The 20060-nt window shown below is 38.1% G+C and overlaps 6 protein-coding genes across 9 annotated transcripts; 4 read left to right on the plus strand and 2 right to left on the minus strand.

Moving 5' to 3' along the window:
- Positions 1 to 179: 179 nt before the first annotated feature.
- Positions 180 to 3487, minus strand: LOC110770397 (Optic atrophy 3 protein (OPA3)). The gene is made up of 4 exons (XM_021974535.2): positions 2986 to 3487; positions 2290 to 2424; positions 1671 to 1757; positions 180 to 774 (listed from the first exon to the last, which is right to left on the minus strand). The coding sequence occupies exons 1-4, from the start codon at positions 3112 to 3114 to the stop codon at positions 616 to 618; spliced, it is 510 nt and encodes a 169-aa protein (XP_021830227.1). The 5' UTR covers positions 3115 to 3487; the 3' UTR covers positions 180 to 615.
- Positions 3488 to 6494: 3007 nt separating this feature from the next.
- LOC110770414 (histone H3.2) lies at positions 6495 to 7183 on the plus strand. The gene has a single exon (XM_021974555.2). It carries the CDS (start codon positions 6589 to 6591, stop codon positions 6997 to 6999), a length of 411 nt encoding a protein of 136 aa, XP_021830247.1. The 5' UTR covers positions 6495 to 6588; the 3' UTR covers positions 7000 to 7183.
- A 366-nt stretch (positions 7184 to 7549) lies between these two features.
- LOC110770388 (trans-resveratrol di-O-methyltransferase-like) lies at positions 7550 to 9243 on the plus strand. Of its 4 annotated transcripts, none has more exons than XM_088252558.1 (4): positions 7550 to 8314; positions 8419 to 8494; positions 8584 to 8591; positions 9031 to 9243. In XM_088252558.1, exons 1-4 carry the CDS (start codon positions 7550 to 7552, stop codon positions 9241 to 9243), a joined length of 1062 nt encoding a protein of 353 aa, XP_088108684.1. The 4 variants fall into 4 exon arrangements, 3 of the variants coding, with proteins under 3 accessions (XP_088108684.1, XP_088108685.1, XP_021830209.1); XM_088252559.1 differs by lacking the exon at positions 8584 to 8591 and adding an exon at positions 8793 to 8800; XR_015835378.1 differs by having other exon boundaries at positions 8419 to 8741; positions 8818 to 9141.
- A 470-nt stretch (positions 9244 to 9713) lies between these two features.
- Positions 9714 to 11042, plus strand: LOC110770409 (uncharacterized). The gene is made up of 2 exons (XM_021974551.2): positions 9714 to 10152; positions 10269 to 11042. Exons 1-2 carry the CDS (start codon positions 9985 to 9987, stop codon positions 10857 to 10859), a joined length of 759 nt encoding a protein of 252 aa, XP_021830243.2. The 5' UTR covers positions 9714 to 9984; the 3' UTR covers positions 10860 to 11042.
- Positions 11043 to 11207: 165 nt separating this feature from the next.
- On the minus strand, positions 11208 to 12453 carry LOC110770415 (uncharacterized). Its single transcript, XM_021974556.2, has 2 exons — positions 12125 to 12453; positions 11208 to 12036 (listed from the first exon to the last, which is right to left on the minus strand). The coding sequence occupies exons 1-2, from the start codon at positions 12299 to 12301 to the stop codon at positions 11500 to 11502; spliced, it is 714 nt and encodes a 237-aa protein (XP_021830248.1). The 5' UTR covers positions 12302 to 12453; the 3' UTR covers positions 11208 to 11499.
- A 531-nt stretch (positions 12454 to 12984) lies between these two features.
- On the plus strand, positions 12985 to 13905 carry LOC110770416 (uncharacterized). The gene is made up of 2 exons (XM_021974558.2): positions 12985 to 13152; positions 13257 to 13905. The coding sequence occupies exons 1-2, from the start codon at positions 12985 to 12987 to the stop codon at positions 13803 to 13805; spliced, it is 717 nt and encodes a 238-aa protein (XP_021830250.1). The 3' UTR covers positions 13806 to 13905.
- Positions 13906 to 20060: the final 6155 nt, after the last annotated feature.

Consider the following 20060-nt stretch of genomic DNA (forward strand, 5'->3'; position numbering starts at 1 on the left):
AAATAAAAGCCCATAAAATTTGGATTTTCAAGATAAATAGCAAAATTCACTTTCCCACTGAAGTATAGGGGAAAAAGAAAAGAGAGCACAGCCATGCGAAACCAACTTGTAGGTCTCACCAGCACCTATCCACTTCTGTTGTATTGATTTCGACTGCCCTGACCAAAAGAGTCGGCAAATTGAAATCATAATATCTCTTTACTCAAGCTCTGTCTTCAATTGAGAAAAAGTGTTGCATTCGAAAAACAAATTATGGGCTTGGATGGCTAACAGCTGGCCAAACTATAGACAATAGACATCTCATCTGTTTCAAATGATGCATCACTTGGATGGAACAATGATGCCAAACCACCATAGCCATCACTAGTTTGGCAGGCCTTTTTTTTTTTTTTTTTTTCTTTTAACAATGTTTATACAAATCAAACAGAGCCTCAAAATTTTATTCAGTTATATTAATCTACATTTGGAAACAGTGAAGCCGGTCACCAATCTGAAATTATGACCCTTGGTTAAAAGAATTAAGGGGGAAAATTTTTCCCTCTGTGAAGAGGGAAGCATTCTATGAATTAAAATTGGGTTGAAAACCAAATTTATTTTATGAATCTTGTGAACTGATCAGGCTGGTTTTTCTGTCTTTGCACCTTCTGTTTCAGCACGCTTGAAGTTGATGATGCCACTAAGTCCTCGTCCCTTCGCAAGCTTCTCCAGTTCTTCAAATTTTGCCCTAAGAAGTACTACTTCTCTTGATAAGGCTTCATCTCTTTGCTTCATTGTCTGAAAAACGGTGAACATGCCGTCTGTTATGCCCATAAAAAAATTATAGGTATGGTTCTAAGACATTGTTAAAGACTTTATCACCCAAAACAAGTTATAGTGCTTCAATAATATGACAGTGCCTTTTTCTTTAACAGTTAGGTAATAAATTGGAGATTATACGATTCTGTTTCAAAATACAAGTCTAACAGAGTCACTAAAATCATCCTAGGCTATTCATGATAATCCACGAAGATTTTGTTGATACCTTAGACTAGCTCTTCCCTAAAGAGTGCCTTGGCTTGTAAGGATCATTTCATGATATTGGCCAATGTAGGCGTCTAGCTTTCATTTGGCTTTAGAAGGAAAAGCTAGATATGTCTAGTTTTATGAGATCTTCGTTCATCAGAGAGAGTGATCATCAGATAGAGGGGAGAGAGAGAGAGAGAGAGAGAGAGAGAGAGAGAGAGAGAGAGAGAGAGAGAGAGAGAGAGAGAGACATTCTCCTGTTTATTCTTTTCGGGAAAGAAAGGATAGTGATTTGCACACAAATGAAAGGTAAACCTAACATGAGAATTACAATCTCCTTTGTTCATTTCCATTATAATCTGGTAACAAAATTGACCTCGGAATAGGACTTGGACTATTTCAGTAAGTGGAAAAATGCACATCTTCTGTATTTAAAGATATACGGATGAAATGTAAGCAATTTTGATCGCCAGCATTGAACTGCATTAGCAGTTTGAAAAGGACTGGAGGCTCAAAACAAGTGTTCAAAAGAAGGTAAAAGTACAACTGAATAAAATTCTATATAACTCATGCGATCTATGAAATGATTGCAAGTGAAAGTTGCCATATAAATGCAAATCAACACATTGAGTCGGTATCATTTTAACAAAGAAGGTATTGCACAATACCTCCAGTTCTTGCTTGCGTAATTCCTCCTTTCTGGCTTCTGATCTAGAATTTCTTTGCACTTCAAAGATCAAAACAGCTACTGCAACCTATATATATTGAAATTTGGACATTAAGTAATCATGGAACAAACGATACATATACAGTTGGTTTTATGGTGCAAATATGGCCAGTCAGTCAGATTCCTAGGCACATTAAGTACGACACCACACCACACCCCCCGTGTTATATACGAAAGCATCGGCATAATTCCCACCTACAGAGCATGTGTACTTCTACAAGGAAGCCGTATTCTCAAAGACTCCCCAATAAGATTAGTCACCAGCTTTTTGAGTCCTTGAGTGACAATAAAGCAATCAAATTTATTTCTTGTTACACAGGGACATGCATACAATTATAACCAAGCACACATCTTGATTCTTGACTTTCATCATCTACATGCAGACTCGAAATGGGTTCACATGTCTACATATGCACATAATGAGACAAAGCCCATATCTACATATTTATCTTTTGGTTTCTGTCTTTCAGTGTGTATTGATAAACTGGAATCAGATATTAATCAGAATAACAAAATAGCTCTGAGAAAATGCACAACCAAGTTACTAGCCATAAAATTACCGAGAAAACAAAGAGCTCCCCAATAAGGTCCACAGCAGCCTGCACAGCCTTCTCCTCATTCAAAGGGCGAATCTCAACATCAGTTGCATGACTATAGAGCCGTCTTTGCATTCTTGTGGTGATTTGATGGTTTGCCTGATTCCAATAAATTAGACAGAAAAACCCTCTATAGTTTAATGCATAGAATGAAAGCAGATTTCGAAAACAAATCAGCATGACAAATAAGTGCCTGTAATGTCATATTCATACACCAATATGCATTTACCAACAAAAGTAACAGAAACCTGAAAGAACGATTCCATATAAGTAGAACTAGGAGTTCAACTCCAGCAGCATAACAGTAAGGTGAGCTATACACCATTGTCAACAAAAATTTCACAACTCTATCGAACACAAATACCCATATGTTGATTGGGATGATAAAGTAAATGCGATTCCCAAGCACTAGATGGGTAGCTCAGAAATTGAAGCAGCAACAAAAAAAGCTATGACTGTACAGATTTCAGAGGAAAAATTAAGTAGATTTCAAATGGGGGCAAGAATGATTTATCAACAAATGGGAGAAAGAATATGTATTGTGGTCATAATTTAACGAAATATAAATGATCATTTCCAATGATATCAAATATCTTCAAGTTCAAAATTTCCCAATCGTTGCTAAAAATAATAGCGATAACAGTAATAAGATATACATACCTGTGCCATGCTGACGATGATCTGGCGGAACCTTGGGTGCAACCCAGCTTGCTGTTTGAGCCTGGCGGCTACGGGTTTGCTCAGAGTTTTTAGGAGCAAAGTCCCAAGCTTCAGGAGCGGCAGTACCATGGCTGCGCAAGCCGATCTAGAAATATAATTGTTTATTCTCCTTGCTTTGGTTTGAAGCTAATAAGGATAAGCACCAAATGCTCAATCGATGGTCAGAACGCAGTTCAAAATGGGCTGCTTATGTATCATTGTGTGGTTGACTGGTTCAGAGGGTGTGTGAGTTTCTTGGAGAGGAAGAGAGCCGAGAAACGAAGAAGGTCAGAGGAAGGAGAAGACGTGGGAAAATGGGGTTTCTTTATTGGTTTCGAATGAGTGGATTTGTAGACAATGGTGGATTGGTGAAATTGGTGATTTGGGGAAAATGGAAGCTGCAATTTTGTAGTCTCGTCTGGCTCTGACTTTGGTTTGGTTTCACTCCCATGAATTTGGAATGTTGAAAGTGAAAATGGCCTCTTGGGAAAATAAAACTAAGAGCCCGTTTGTCATTGCTTATTTGGAGTGATAAGAGATTTTTCTCACAGTAAATCTGATATCGATTATTTTCACAGCATGTACGAACTTGAAGTGTCTAATTTTTTTGACGATTTGATTTCGTATCAAGTCCAAAACTTAGGCAACATTATAATGTGGTGGAATGAGTCATTTGGCGAGTTTTTAATGAAATTCAATTACTAAAACTATGCAATGTTCCAACCAGTAGATTCACGGTACGAACTTCGCACGGACTTCGTACGAACTTGAAGCGTACAATTTCTTTGACCAATTGATTTCGGATTGAGCCCAAAACTAAGGCAACGTCATAATATGGTGGGATGAGTCATTTTTTTGAGTTTTTAGTGAAATCCGATCACTACAATGCCAAACTGGGAATGGAAAATTTACTCAAGACCATGAAATATTTGGAATTAATTTTATAAAATGGTTTTCTTTAAGGGGTAACAACATTCTCTCTAACCTTCTTTTTTGGAGGCCATTCTTGAGGGATCTTTAAGCCATAAAAGTAAAAATATAATCTATGTAACTAAAAAAACTTGTGTGAAACAAAGATAACATTGTTTTGCTATCACGGCCAAGCACGATATGCCAAGTGGAAAATTTATCACGTGTATCATAATGTGATTGGCCGGGATAGCAAAACAACGCTAAACCCTAAACCTATCCCCGTTGCACACAAGTATTTCTCCTATGTAGCACCTCGGGGAAATTCTCAACCCAAATACACAAATCCACATAAGTATGTCCTTTGTTATCTAAAATGTCCACCACTTGAATGGTTTTCACGATAGGAATGTGATAAAAACATTGTTGAAAATCCTATAGAATTTGTCAAATGTAGGGGTGCAATTTGGATTGGAAATTCTGATTTTGACGAGTCCAAATCAATTCTGAAATACAGTGGGCTTTCCCGCTTAGACTACACATAATGACTAATTTTATGTTGAACCAAATATGACTTCATGACCAAATATGCATAGACGAGTAATTTCATAACCCTCAATTTGGATGAGGGAAAATAACTCGAAATTTAGCTAAAAGTTGGGAATTTAAAAGGAGAAATTGACAATTCCCTTGTTTGGTAACTTAAGAGCATCTCCAACCGATGTGTCAAAAGTGCCACATAGACATTTAACGATTAGAAATAACATCTCACATCACTCCAACCGATGTGTCAAAGCTTATGTTGAATGAAGGCTGGAGGTTGAGATGTTATTTTTGACATCCCAAAAGCAAGATGTCAAATGAATATTTTATTATTTTTTCTTTTCTTTTCGTTTTAATTAAAAATAAATCAACACTAAAATATAATAAAATAATAATTTAATTTGACATATCGGGTGGAGTGCAAAGCTATGTAAGACATCAAATTGCCACATCAGCCATCAAATTTAAATTTGATGTTTGGTATTTGACATCTCCCTTTGAGATGCTCTAAGTGCTTTATTAAATGATGCGCATAAAAAATCGTGAAAATTGGGGCATCAAATTCCCGAGTTTAATTTTCACCAAAATAGGCGTCATTTCACAATTTTCATAGTTCCATTTACAAAATTCAACATACATAAATCCAAACATTGAAATCTTCAATTGCCAGAAATTGAAATGATGGAAATCTAAATTACGTCATTTTAGAATTTTATGTCACTTTCAATTCTTTCATCCAAACGGAAGGTAAATGATTACATATAAGTAATAATATATAATAGTTTTTTCCGTATGACTTTTTAACATTTAGTCAATTTTAACATTTCAAATCGTTGGACATTTATTAAATTTTCAATAAAACTCTGAAATATGTAAATTCCAAAATCTTTTGAAAACTCCGAGTTTGCTGAATTGAAATGAATGTTGAAATTCTGAAATATTTTGGAACATAATTTTTATTCCGACATTTTTTGGATTGGAATTGCAATCCCCTTATTATGATACACTCCGTTTGAAAACCAGCCGTAGTCAAATGTCTTGAACAATTGTTTGATTTTGCTATGGAGGTAGGGTCTAATGAGTTAGAATTTGTATTTAAATTTTGGAATCGCCTTTAATTTATAGCACATATAGCGTGACTCGAAAAGCCCATATCAAAGCATCCTAAGAGCACTTTCGTCCTCCCCTTTTGTCATGGCGAAAAAGGGGCTAGGCTTAAAAAACAACCCCCACAGAGAAAAAGTTGTCATGGCAAGAAGTGGGCCCACCAAACTGGGCAAGCCTGAAGGCAAGACTTGCCACGACTGTTGTCTGGGCAAGCTGACGTCATTGTGCCATAATCCTCTTCTCATATCTCATGTAAATAGTAGTTGCTATTGGATTCACGTGAATAGTGTTTGCCCTTATTTGCCTTTACCCTTTTCCATGGCACAATAGAGTGGAAGTGCTTCTGCAAAACTAAAAAGGGTCAATAAGATATAAAATGGCTTTGGCAAAAAAAGAAGAAGATATAAAATGGCATGATGCTATTGAATTGAAGCTGTATATTTTATATCTGCATATAATTTTATTCTGTAATTTCAAATTTTAAATTTGACAACGTTTTGTTTAACAATTAAAAAAAACACATATGCCTTATATTTTGTCCAGCCCACAGGGTTCCATTGTAACAAAACTGAAAACATTAAAAGCCCAATCACTGAGCAGCCCAAACTCCCAAATACAGCAAAGCAGCCACGTCACCGATCCTCGATCCGTGGCCACAACACCCGAAACAGTAAACCAACCACACTCGTTGATTACCACGGAATCAGCGGCTGTAGTCTCTTCTATATCCCGCGCCATAAATTTCAAACTCGCGCTCTGACACAACCCAAAAACCTACCACGTCATCGATCCGCAACTAAAGTAGCCCACCAAACCAAGCACAGCCGTCGATAACGCCAAATGAATCAACAGCCACGATTAGTCCTCTCCCATCTCCATTTTTAACACACTGCCTTATAAAAAACCCTCCATACCCAAATTCATACACACTCCACTCCGAATTCTATCGGCATCCCCAATTCTCTGCAACCCTAATCGTCTCTCGATCTTCCATTCCATTCATCAATGGCTCGTACCAAGCAAACAGCCCGCAAGTCCACCGGAGGAAAAGCTCCGCGCAAGCAGCTGGCCACTAAGGCAGCTCGTAAGTCTGCTCCGGCCACTGGCGGAGTGAAGAAGCCACACAGGTTCAGGCCCGGAACCGTGGCTCTCCGTGAGATCCGAAAGTACCAGAAGAGCACTGAGCTCCTCATCCGAAAGCTCCCATTTCAGCGTCTGGTCCGTGAAATCGCTCAGGATTTCAAGACCGACCTGAGGTTCCAGAGCTCTGCTGTGGCTGCTCTTCAGGAGGCTGCTGAGGCCTACCTAGTTGGTCTCTTCGAAGACACCAACCTGTGCGCGATCCATGCCAAGAGGGTCACCATCATGCCCAAGGATATTCAGCTCGCTAGGCGCATTAGGGGAGAGAGGGCTTAGGTTTGTGATGGGTTTTAGTACAGAGAAGGACTTGTATTGGGTATGGTGTGTTCTAGATGAAAGGCTTATTTTTTTTCCTTTTGCTCTTTTGTGTTCTTTCGGGTAGGGGTAGAATTGTAGTTAAGAATCTGAAATCTTGTAATGTTAACATCTACGTTAATGAAATTCAGCGCCTTTATTTCAATTCTATGAGTTTTTGAAAGCAACCCATGTTGCATATAAAACGCTTCATTTTACCCTCATCTGTGCCCATGTTAAGAATATTGACATTTCCACAGCATTAATTGAAATCAAAATCAATCCAAATGCCAAGAATTGACATGTGAGCTTAAAATTCAACAAGCCCTTTAGTCCTTTTTCGTCTTCAAAAGTCCTGCCGTTATTCTTCCAGAACAGATGGAAAATTCTCCTTATCTTTAGGGTATCTGATGATAAGGCTTTGCTGAATTTGACTTTTATCTTCCTATGAGTAATTCATGAAATCATTTGTTCTTAAAAGTTATATAGGCAGGACTGGTTTATTAGTAGCAAAATAATCTGCAGAAGAATTATGGATGGTGACGAAGCAAGAGAGTTGTTTCAAGCTCAGTCTCATTTGTACAAACACATATTCAACTTCATCAGTTCTATGTCACTCAAGTGTGCAGTTCAGCTTGGCATACCAGACATAATCAACAGCCACAGCCAACCCATTACTCTCCCTGACTTGGTCACAGCACTTCAAATTCATCCGGCAAGAACTGGTCATGTGCACCGGCTCATGCGCCTCATGGTACACTCTGGCTTCTTTGCTATAAAACAAGTTCGTAGCAATCAAGAAGAAGAAGAAGAGGCATATGATCTTACACTATCTTCTAGGCTCCTCTTGAAGGATAAAGTTCCCAGCTTGTCACCTTTTGTTTTGGCAATGCTTGATCCAGCCCTTGCAACCCCATGGCAGTTCTTGGGAAATTGGTTCCGAGGGAACGAGCTAACCCCATTTGAGAGTGCACATGGGATGAGATTTTGGGAATATGGGCACCAAAACCCTGAGTTCAACAGTCTTTTCAATGAGGCAATGACTAGTGATTCTGGAATGATGAACTTGGTCATTAAAGATTGCAAGCCAATCTTTGAAGGGTTGAGTTCATTAGTTGATGTAGGGGGTGGTACAGGCAAAGTTGCTAGGATCCTTTGTGAGGCCTTCCCTCACTTGAAATGCACCGTTCTCGAACTTCCACAGGTTGTTGCTAATTTGGCAGACACTGAGAATTTGAAGTTCATTGGAGGTGATATGTTCCAGGCCATCCCTCCAGCCGATGCTATTTTACTCAAGGTATGCAAATTTCACTTTTCAGTGATGTTCTGTTTTGGCCTATATGTACTTTTAGCAACTACATGGTTTTCGAAATCTGATGTCAAAATTGAGTAATTTGGCAGCTGACTTTACATGCTTTGAGCGATGAGGAATGCTTGAAGGTTCTGAAGAAATGCAGAGAAGCCATTCCAGGCAATGGTAAGAAATTAGTTACCCACAGACGGCGCCAAACTGTTGATGCTCAAAATGGTAGAGGGTCAACTTAGATAAAAGACTCGGATCTTCAGCAGGGAAAGTGGCTAAGACCTTCAGTAGCTAGGTACCCTGCAAAAGACAAAGTGGAAGAAGCAGTCGTTAAGCTTCGGACACCGATGTGGTGCCGGCCGAAGGCTCTCCGATGCTTAAGTCAGCTATAAATAGTAACTTTGGCAGAGTAACGGTAAAGGTAAGAAATTAGTTACCCTTTTTACTATAGTACTATTCCCTATTTATAGAGGAGTGAAAGTGGGAAGTTTGTGTAGATTTCCGATGTGGGACTTTGTGCAAGTCGATGCGGTGGTGACACGTGTCATAGAGATTAGATTTGGCATTTGGGAGCTTCGGCAGTCGGGAACTTCGGCAGGTGTCTGGCACCTTGGAAGAGTGTCTTCCTTCGGCAGGGGAGAAGGCGTGTCTGCCTTAGTGCTAGTTGTTTTGAGGCTGGACATGCTCGGTTGATTATGGTGTAAACAAAGGTCATCATCATAGACATAGTGATAGACGATACGAAAGATGAGCACGAAATAACAGAAGCAAAGCTCTTCTTTGACCTGCTGATGATGGTTGTGGTTACTGGAAGAGAGAGAAGCGAGAAGGATTGGAAAAAATTCTTCCTTGAGGCTGGCTTCAGCAACTACAAGTTAACACCAATATTTGGTTTGAGGTCCCTTATTGAAGTCTATCCTTAGAAACAATCATGTATTGCAAGATTTATGTGGCTGCTGAATAAATTAATCACATTTGCATATCATGATTATTAATGACTAATCTCTTTTACGCGAAAGAAAGTCCTCATCCTGAAATGTCAATCTTTGAAATGGTGATCACATCAAGTCCTTACAAGTTAACATGATCATCCAATAAGTCAGCGATGTGGTGGCTGCTATTCAATAATTATATGTTTTTATAGATAGAATTTTGATTAATTATTGGTTTATACTGTTAATGAGACTTTTACTACTTGTTCATTTTCACATTAAACAAATGGGACATGCCTAACATTCTTGTCAAAGTCTCGGATGCCAGCAAAGCAGAAACGTACAAGGAAATGAAAAACAAAGACCACAAAGTAACCAATCCAGTAAGAGAGTTAAAACTGAACTTGGTTCTGTAAGGATCGGACACCCATAAACAGACAATCCTGTTATATTAATATTCCCCAAAATAAAAAGAGAGCCCTCATAATTAGTACTTGCACAATAAATTAACACACTTCTAGACAATCCTTGTTTTTCTTTTTAAGAGTTCTTAAACGTGGGTTGAGCTAAAAAATAATGCAACTTGTTTGTGCTCGCAGCCCCATTTGAAGTCAGAGGTCCCCTCAACAAATACATAGAAATTATGGTGTCCTTCCAACCATAAAAATCCAGTAACAAATTAGATCTCCCAGCTTCATTCTTTTATCAGTTTGCAAACCAGCAAAGAAAGTTATGGCCTTTGGAAAGGAGGACCTTGATTTGGTGTTGGTCCCAAGTGGATTGCTGATCATGTTTGTCTATCACATCATCCTTCTCTACAGATATCTTCATCTCCCTCACACCACAGTCATTGGCTTTGAGAACAATGACAAAAGAGCTTGGGTTGAAAGAATTATGCAGGTAACTGGAAACTCTTCTTCCTTGCTCTCTCTTTTGCAAATGATAGCTTTAATTCTGTAACAAAGTTTAGCCCAAGACAGCTTAAATTGATCTCCTCTGCCTACCTTCAATTGCAGGTTGATAAAAGAGATATTGGAACAGCCCTCAGTGTGATCTCATCCAACACATCAGCAGCAACTTTTTTGTGTTCCATCTCCTTAACTCTCAGTTCTCTCATTGGAGCTTGGCTTGGAAGTAGTTCCAGCTATCAAGTCTTTACAAGCGAATTAATCTACGGCAACGTCAACCCCTCAATTCTTACCATCAAGTACATAAGCCTCTTAACTTGTTTTCTTCTAGCCTTTGCATGCTTTGTTCAATCAGCAAGGCACTTTGTTAATGCAAACTATCTGATAAGCACACCAGACAGTAATATTCCGGCTTGGTACGTGGAGCTGGCAGTTATAAGAGGGGGTGATTTCTGGTCACTTGGGCTTAGAGCACTCTATTTTGCTCTGACTCTGCTTCTGTGGTTTTTTGGTCCAATACCAATGTTTATGTCCTCCATCGTTTTGGTCATACTCCTCCATTACATGGACAAAAACACCAGACCTTTGCATGACCACCAGCTTCCGGGAAGGCAGCTGGTTAAAAAGGTTGGTCAGAGATTCACAGAGGTGGCTGTGAACATTCATCAGCATACAGAAACAGTTGAAACTACTGTCTAATTATTAATTTGTTGGATTGGAAGCACCAAATTTTTTATATGTAAAATTGTAAATGGAATTACGTATGCATCTTAATTTGGAGTTGTTGGACGGTAGGTAGCCCAGAGAAATGTAATTTGATTGAAAAAACGAATGTAATAGAGTTTCAAAAGGCTAGAAATTAGAAGATTTTCATTTTTTTCAGTCTATGGTCCAAAATTTGGTTTCTAAATTGAAGTTTATATTGATTGGATAGTACTAGTAGATGTCTACAATCTATGAACTAACAGTTGAATTTTCACCTAACCTGAATCGTGGTTGAATATTCTATCTACAGAGAAAATAAGCTGTAGCTTTCTATATTAAATTTGAAGGCAATAGGATTGACATAATTGCTTGATTGAGTTGACCAAATAGAGCAAACACATGCGTGTGTGTAACTTGTTTTATAAAACATCCTGTCAAACTTCCCGTATAAACGCACATTGACTGGCAGTTGTACAAGTACACCTCAAGTTATTCAATTCCAGGACTTCATGTAACCTTGAGATTAAACCCAAAATGAAAAGCAAACAAAGGCCATTTGCAGAGCACATAAAAAACTGGAAGTAAATTGCTTTTATGTTCAATGAAATTTGATCCAATTCTACAAACTTGAGGCTCAAGAAATTAATAATGCACTTTCATTTACAGCCACAGCTGAGGCAGGCCACTTTTGATTATTATCTGACCTCTTGAAGTCGTGGCAAGATAGCATCACAACCGTTGTGACAGACGAAACGAACATGGGCACAGGTCCAAAAAACCATAGCAGAAAATTAAGAGCAAAGTATAGTGCTCTAAGCCCCAGTGACCAAAATTCGCTTCCCCTTTCAACCGCTCTCTTAGCTTTTCTCACATCAGCTTTAGAAGTAGCTCCTGGAGTGCTTAGCAGGTAGTTTGAATGGACAAGGTGCCTGGCTGATTGAACAAAGCATGAAAAAGCCAGGAGAAAACAGGTCAAGAGGCAAATGTACTTGATAGAAATAATGGATGGGCTTGTGTTGCCATATATTATTTCTCTTGGGAAGAAGTTGTTGGTGGATTTTGCCATCCAAGCCCCAATTAGAGAACAAAGAGTTAAAGAGATTGTTGCCAAATAAATAGTTGCAGTTGTATTGTTGGAAATCACAGTGACAGCTGTAGCACTATCTTGACCCTGCAGCCACCAACACAGTAAGCAAATTGGGATCAACAAGTTTGTTTGATCAGGAACTTGAAGAAATAAAATAGATATGGAACTTTACCTGAAGAATTTTTCCAACCCAAGTTTTTTTGTCCTTGTTTTCATAGCCCATGGCTGTGGAGAGAGGATGTTTGAGGTACTTATAGAGGAGGAAGAGGTGGTAAATTAGCATGATCAAGAGCCCACTTGGCACCAACACCACATCCAGGTACTCCTTCTGAAAGTTCTTAAAATCCATAGCTCCCTATCTCTTGGTGCTGCAGAGGACATTGCAGTAAGGGGGTCTTGTTCTGTTTATAATGGAGCTCTCCTGTCCTGCCCATGATTCTTGGGATTGTTTTCTGATTTGTTTAAAGAGCATATGCTTTGACTTGCTGCAAATTTGAACTTGCTTTCAATTTCCAATTCATATGCAGCCAGTTGACAGTGAAAGCTGTTGCCAAAAATGAAAGCAACTGGTAATCTTTAAGCTAAAACTAGATAATGGAGACTCCCATATGTTGAATATTCTCTGTGGGTTCCTTTATTCCATAAAACTAGAGACATGAACAGGAGGCATAGAGCATTCCCACCTGGCATTCATGAATGAAGCTAGGCTGCAATACTATATTTTGCAGTTTTTATATTATCTTTTATTGCAACCAACAATTTAGAAAGGTAATCAAATATGTGGAAAAGATAAAAAACCTATAAAATCAATCTTGTTTAATTAATTGGCCTTACGACTACCAATCTCCTTGCATGAATTATTATTAATTAGTTTAGCTCAAAAGATGACCACTTCCCAAAGGCATCAACTGGCTCCAACACAAAGTCAAGCCTAGGTTTAAACAAATCCAACTGCAATGGACTGCTCCTTTATAAAATCCCTGCAACTCCATTGCCATTTTGAGCAGCAGCAGCAAGAGACCATAGGAGACCATGGATTTTCTTCATGAGTACCTTGATGTGGTGTTGGTTCCAAGTGGGCTGCTAATCATGTTATTCTACCACCTCTTCCTTCTGTACACATACAGAAAATACCCTGAATACACATCCATGGGATATGAAATCAATGACAAAAAAGTTTGGGTTGAGAAAATTTCGAAGGTCAGTCAAGTACCATATTTTCTTTAATTGCACAATTTTGTTGATCCTAAACCTAATTCAATTTAATTTCTTTTGCTGCTACTGTTGTTATGAGCTCGCTGCAGGGTGATAATGAGGATATAGTCAGAAAAAATGTTAGCAGAGGCCTTGGTGTGATTGCCTCCAACACAAGTGCAACTATGTCCTTAGCCACAATCTCCTTGACTCTCTGCTCTCTCATTGGAACTTGGATGGCAAACTCCACAGACAACTTCTTCCCAAGAGAAATTATATATGGCAACACAAGCCCATCAATTATTTCTATCAAGTACATATGCCTGTTGTCAAGCTTTCTCTTTGCTTTCTCATTCTTTGTTCAATCAACCAGGCACTTTGTCCATTCAAACTACCTACTAAGCACTCCAGATCTATCAGATTTGGAAAAACAGGACAGAGAGAAAAAAGTGGAAAATGCAGTTCAAAGGGGAAGTGAGTTTTGGTCACTTGGGCTCAGAGCACTGTATTTTGCTCTCAACTTTCTGCTATGGTTTTTTGGGCCTATACCCATGTTTGTTTCCTCCATGATCATGGTGCTCATCCTGTGTTGCCATGACTTGAGGTCAGACACCAAAAAAGACTTGAAGTCAAAGTCAAACAATCGAAAGGATGGGTGAGAGAATCTCTTTGTCAGCTGTGGCTATATTTTGTGAAGTGTATAATTGATTTCTTGAGCAACAAGTTTGCAGAATTGAATCAGATTGATGAATGCAATTATATATGTCTTGTTATTTACTTTCTCTTCAACAAAAGCTCGGTTGCAACCCTGCAGAAAACCCCGACATGAGATTGCGTAGTTTTTTTTGCTAAATCTTTCTTAATAATCAACCTCAAATTGCATGAAGTCATCATGATGTTGAAAGTTTTGTCTTCATTAAGTCTCCAACCTCATGTTGACTTAATGGCAGTACAGCTCAAATTATAAAACTATAGGTGCTGATCAGAGCTGGATTTAAGCAACCTAAGAAATTTTGTTAAGTAATGTTGGGTTGCTCTCTATTAATAATAAAATATTTTCTCGTTACTATTTTTTATATTTTTGGCTGAAGACCTAAATGGAATTGGTGGACGCACGTGGTTGTGGTTGTAAGGAGGAGCTACTCCTCAATTTTAAAGAGACAAGCTATAATCATACTTTTATTTTATGATTTGGGCTCATCCTGCAAAAATGTTTGTATTTCTTGCATATATATGGGCTTTTGAAATATAGTAGTTTGCCTTGATATATGGATTTAGGCACATCTTAAAGCCCGTCTGCAGTTTTGGGCAAATTCCACCATATCAACAAGCTAAACTCCTCAAAAAAAATTCCATGAGTTACAGAGTTTGTCATTCAAATAGTAAAAGTAATTACCGTGCACTCGAATTTCCGTATTCAAATCTCCTTCTCAATATCGCTTGTATCCGAAATCATTATAACATTGTGACTATAGTGCTTCACAATCCATTTTTCTTTGGGAGAGATTTGTAATTTTCGGGTAGTAAAAATTAGCAGATTTTTCTTTTAAGAAAAACATAAGATGTGATTATAATATTAAAAGAAAAAAGTAGAAATTGGGATAAATAGGGTAGTTTGGCGTTTGGCAGTAATCCGTCTCGACCTGCGATTTATAGCTCTGGGTTGGCCTCTGACGCCTCAACTCAGTTTTGGCCCATTCATGAATCCTGGCCGTACGATCAACATAACCTTTAACCTTATTAAGTAGCCGACAAGCCCCTGCAGGGACAAAGACCGATCCAGTTCCTAAGTGGGTCCTATCCACCACACATCTCCCGCCACGTGTCCCTCCGCATCTCGGGATATGATATATGAGTAAAGTACCCTGCAACGAAGAAGAAAAGCAAAGAGGGAGAAAATTTTCTGACCTGCGCTTATGGACTGTTGCAGCTGGCTCGGTGGGAGGAGGTAACTTATTCGAAAATGACGGAAATAGCCCTTACTCAGCGACACGCGTACGGTGGGGAGGGAGGCAGAGAAAGAGAGATAGAGAGTAAGCACAGTGGCGAGGTCGGGGCGCGTGCAGATGATTGACGTGACAAAAGTACGATGAAAGGCTGAGAGAGGCAGAGAGCGCAGAGGCAGCACCCGCGTAAAAGTCGAGGGGCCTTCTGCAAAAGCGACGCCTTTAGTCATTTGGGCCCTCCCCTTTGATATGGACCCTTTTTATTACCCCCCACGCGCCTTTTGTAACGCGTGTAAATGTATAGTTTTATGCCGTGCAGTGGCAGATGAGATCACGCGTGGGGATTGAGAGTGGGAGTGAAGTCCTTTGGTAGAGATTCCTGTTTAGGTTTGGGTTTGGGCTTTGGGAGCAAAGGGGGACAACAGAGTGAAGAATGGTGCTTAGATAAGGAAGGGGTGGTGGCCCACTTGATTTGTATTTCTAATTTTCTAATGTCTCACATGGTTGTGCACAAGTGGGGGACTCTAGGGTTTTTTAGGTGGGGTTGTTTGTGTTTTGGTCTTATTGTATGCTCAAATTCATAGGTTTTAAGTGAAACTATGTGTAGATATGTGACAAAAGCACATTTTGATGTATGCATATATATTTTTATCTCTCTTATCTTATTTGTATTCATACATATTATAAATGCTAACTTTTCTTCTCGGCTTTCTTCTCCCCGATTTACATGGTCTTATTTCATTGGGTTTTACAATATAATTTGTTTTCTGATGCAATGATGTAATATGCACATCAATTGCCACATAAATTGAGAATATATATTTAAATTCATTGATAGATGATGATACCATGTAAAACAATGACCGAATTATTATCGAGGCCGAAAAATATACATTGCCATGAACGCAAATGATGGATAGCGATTATCAAACCAATAAAACTAGTCAATTTGAAATCATTTGAATTGGTAAAATTCATACTGATAGCAACACTAATCCCTACATCTACATTGACCTTCTTTTTTCTAAAATTGAACCAAATCATAGATTGTGGAAAACAAAAATTAACGGGAATATGATGATTAGGGTTGTGTCCACACTCCGCACTTGTAGGTGTAGCTATTGTGAAAAATTGCAAAACTTTAGGCATTTTGAAAAAATACCGTCCACTTTTTAGTAAAGTCAAATATTTGTCGCTGGCTGGCAATGAGATTAACAAAGAAACCCAACAAATTAGAATGGCCTTGAGCCTTGAGTCTTGGCATTTTTCACTTTTCTTCTAGTACTTATGTGCATACAACTCTGTTTGTGTAGGCCCATGTTGCCGTTCTTCTTTCTGCTAATTTCAGCCAGGGGTCAAGGTTCTTCAGTTTTTATCATATTTTCGTGTGAATCCAACAAAACAACAGCTTGGATTCAATTCCTTCACATTCATGCAGCAATTATTAACTTGCATAATTGGCACACAAGCATCGCAAAATACTCTCATGTGTGACTGTCGGACCGTCACATAGTACTTTTTATAATATAAGTGAGCGACACAATTAATGTTTTAGCAATACTCATCATTTGTTTTAACGATAACATAAAAAAGTTTAAAAACATATTGATACATTAGTTATAAAAAGAAAGCTAAAGCATAAGCAATAATTGACTTCATTTACAATTTTACCACCCACCGGCACAATGCACAAGCAACAAAACAGACCGACAGACAAAGGAGTTTAGTCAAAGGACGTCATTACAAACATTGTTTTAAGGATTTTAATTTGATCACCATTAGCAGAGCACTATGATGTCAAAACAAATTGTCACCCCAACTTTATGAATTTTGTCTTTGTTATATTCTTAATCTGATTTTACCCTACATACAGACTCCGTGGGATTTCGCTATCATGATTTCTTTATTTCGTCCGCTTTCTGTTTTTGTTTGCAAATAATCAATAATTTTGCTGGGTTTTGAATCTGATTGATTGAAAAATGACAAACACTTGTTTGTTATGGCTCAAGACAGGGAAACCACATATCGATATTTACTTTATTTACATTTAAAATTAGAGGAAAAATGAAAAATAAATAAAGATGTATAAAAGGTGTTGAAAAATTTAGCAATACACCTAAACTTGGTGAAAGAGACAAATATTTTGTTCATGGTTTTCCCAACTGGGTAACTTACCAACATGGCATTTGACCTTCAAAAAGAGAAACAAGAACACAGGCAGCCAGTGAAATCAAAACATAGAGAAAAAGGTTTTTAAATAAAAGAATAAACAATAGTTAAGGAAGAAAATAGAAAAGAAATGAGAACGGATATGGGCACTTCAAAATTCAATGTTATGCTTTATTAATGAATTGAGGTGGTAGGCATGTCAGTGAGGGTTGGTATGGTCTCTGCACTGTGTGTAGCCCTATCAATGTTTGAGTCTCGTTGCCAATAATCCTCATTGGTGCCCGATCAATAATTTTCTACATAAATTCATATCGATGACAGCTGGAAATTGGGTGCAACATATAAGTCCTTCATACTCGAGGTTGTGGGTCTACCTTAGTGATGGTTGTGAGAGCAGTCAATCTCTCCCTAAACTATTTTTCTCAAAAGAGAAAGAAAGAATATGAGGTGGCATGTTTATCAAAAGTAGGTGGGTGCCTAAATAAATAAGAAGAGGGTTAAGATAATAATATAAAGAATGTAGGGGTCGAAAGCAATAATTTAAGAATGAAAGGGGCAAAAAAGAAAAGAAAAAAAAGGTAGTGCGGTGGGTGGGACTGACAGAAAAGTTTAAAGTGAGGCAAAAGGGAAACAAATTATGATGCCAACCCACGCTCCTATAAAGGCAGCTGTAGTCACGTCTGTTTCATACCATCCACTTCAATACACAAACAAAAAACACTCACACGCACCTGCCTTCCCATACGAAATTGGAGGTTGTTATGAATTTTTTTAAATTTATTGGCTTCATTTTATTTAACAATAAGATTGTGTATATGAAAGTTACTCATCTATGCAAATATGAATTTTTTATTTCACCTATTAATAATGATAGAATAAACATTTGTTCTAAATTTAATCACCAAGTAATGTGGTAAACAAGATATTTTCATTATTTTTTATCAAATAAGTTATAGTATTATATTAAATCAATTGGAAAAGTACATAGATAGCCATCTTGATTAGCAATATGATGGATATTAGCAACATCGACTAAAAGAGCAGCAACAATTTGCTCTACAAATGATGCACAACCAAGGCCATCCATATCCATAACATAGATAACCAAATTTGCCAAGGGGAGAGAAGAGCATCATGGTTTGCCAAGTACGGGAAAATACCGAAAATACTACGGGGAATAAACCCCTACATTTGAAGCTTCTCGTTCTAACTCTCCTCCACCCTCTATCACACGCTTTGTTGTGAAAATGGACTAGAGGAGAATAGATGGGAAGAGGAAAGTATGGTCAGAGAGGGAGGGAGGAGTAGTATGAAGGAGAATAGAAGGGAAGGGGATGGGAAGCTCCCGACCTAAAACAGGACGACGACTCCTAGGGTTTCTTTGCTTGTTGCTTGCCAGCTCCTAGATATTGTCTTCGTTATTAACAAACTAGTTTGAAGGTATGTCCAAATATAAACAAATGAAAATAGGGCAGTAATGATAGGAATCCCACCCACCGTAAGTTTTGAACATTCATTATCGTATTTTTAATTAAAAGCAGTTATAAGCTCAGTTATCTTGACAAATGTAGATTATTTATAACTGTTAATACATGTAGAACCTATTTTTCATCAACGATAATTGGAAGATTTAAATTTGAATGTATAGGAACGGACTCATTTCCCTGGCCGATTGGCCTAACCCTGCCATATCCTTTCAAAAAACATAAACACATAAAACGCTCTGGGAGGGCGCGTGGTACTTGGAAAGTTTCCTATTCAAGATAAAAGCGAAGACCGAGTCCTTACTCAATCGGGTATTGAGTTGTAACCCGTATTATCCGGGTTATTCACCAAAGCAATACAAAAGCTATACAAAGCTATCTATCTATAGAGCCCTATAGCCTGTAGCCCTGTGTGGTTGGGTTCTTCGCAATTGATGGCTCAGATAAAGACCTGCTCCTTTTCTGTGACACATGTGTTTATGCATCAACGCAAATGACAGATACACCCTTTTGCCCACAGACTAAGAATATAAATATAAATTAAATATAATAGTACCTGTAAAGTTAGAAAACTGCTAATTATAATGTCTACAAAGCATGACACCAAAAATTGTAGTCACCGTCTTCATCTTGCCAGTCTCTGTCGTTTTCCACACCTTCGTTACCATTTAGGGTTTCTCAGATTTATGGAGTTGAACAGCATACGTATATAATACAGGCTCTACTCATATCAAATGAATTTCTGACAAAAGTTTTGTTTGTTTATATATCAACAGTTAACTCATAACTTGATTGTAATACCAGAATGAAAAAGAACTCATAACCTGATGCTTGATGATGGGCCTTTTTTCTTACCGTTGTGGAGGGGTCCATAGGTTTTTATTACATGCAATATCATGTAGCTATAGACCTACCAACATTACCTCAACTGGAATTCTGATTATACTGTTAAAAAGAGAAATACCACTATAACAAGAGCTGATTCGTAAATTTGATTGAATACTCAAGTTAAGTAAACAAAAATAGCTGCATGCTTGAAAGTTACCAACATCAATAAGACAAATGACCACAATTTGAGATGCCCAACAACACTCTAAAGTCGTGGCAATTATTCTGGAGTTTGGTCCTTTTTTCATATGTGTGGTGTGGGTGTGGCCTTTTTTCTTTCTAATTTTATTTTATTGGTCGAAGGATGGGGTTATTCACTTTTTCGTGTGTAAGTGAAAGGATTAACAAGCAAAGAATGTTGCATGTGAAAATGTGCTAATCAATCTCAGATGTGTCTGACTCAGTACTCTCTAGTTCAAACTGGTTG

This window comes from Prunus avium, chromosome 4 (assembly GCF_965620075.1).
Source record: "Prunus avium chromosome 4, drPruAviu1.hap1.1, whole genome shotgun sequence".
NCBI lineage: Eukaryota > Viridiplantae > Streptophyta > Magnoliopsida > Rosales > Rosaceae > Prunus > Prunus avium.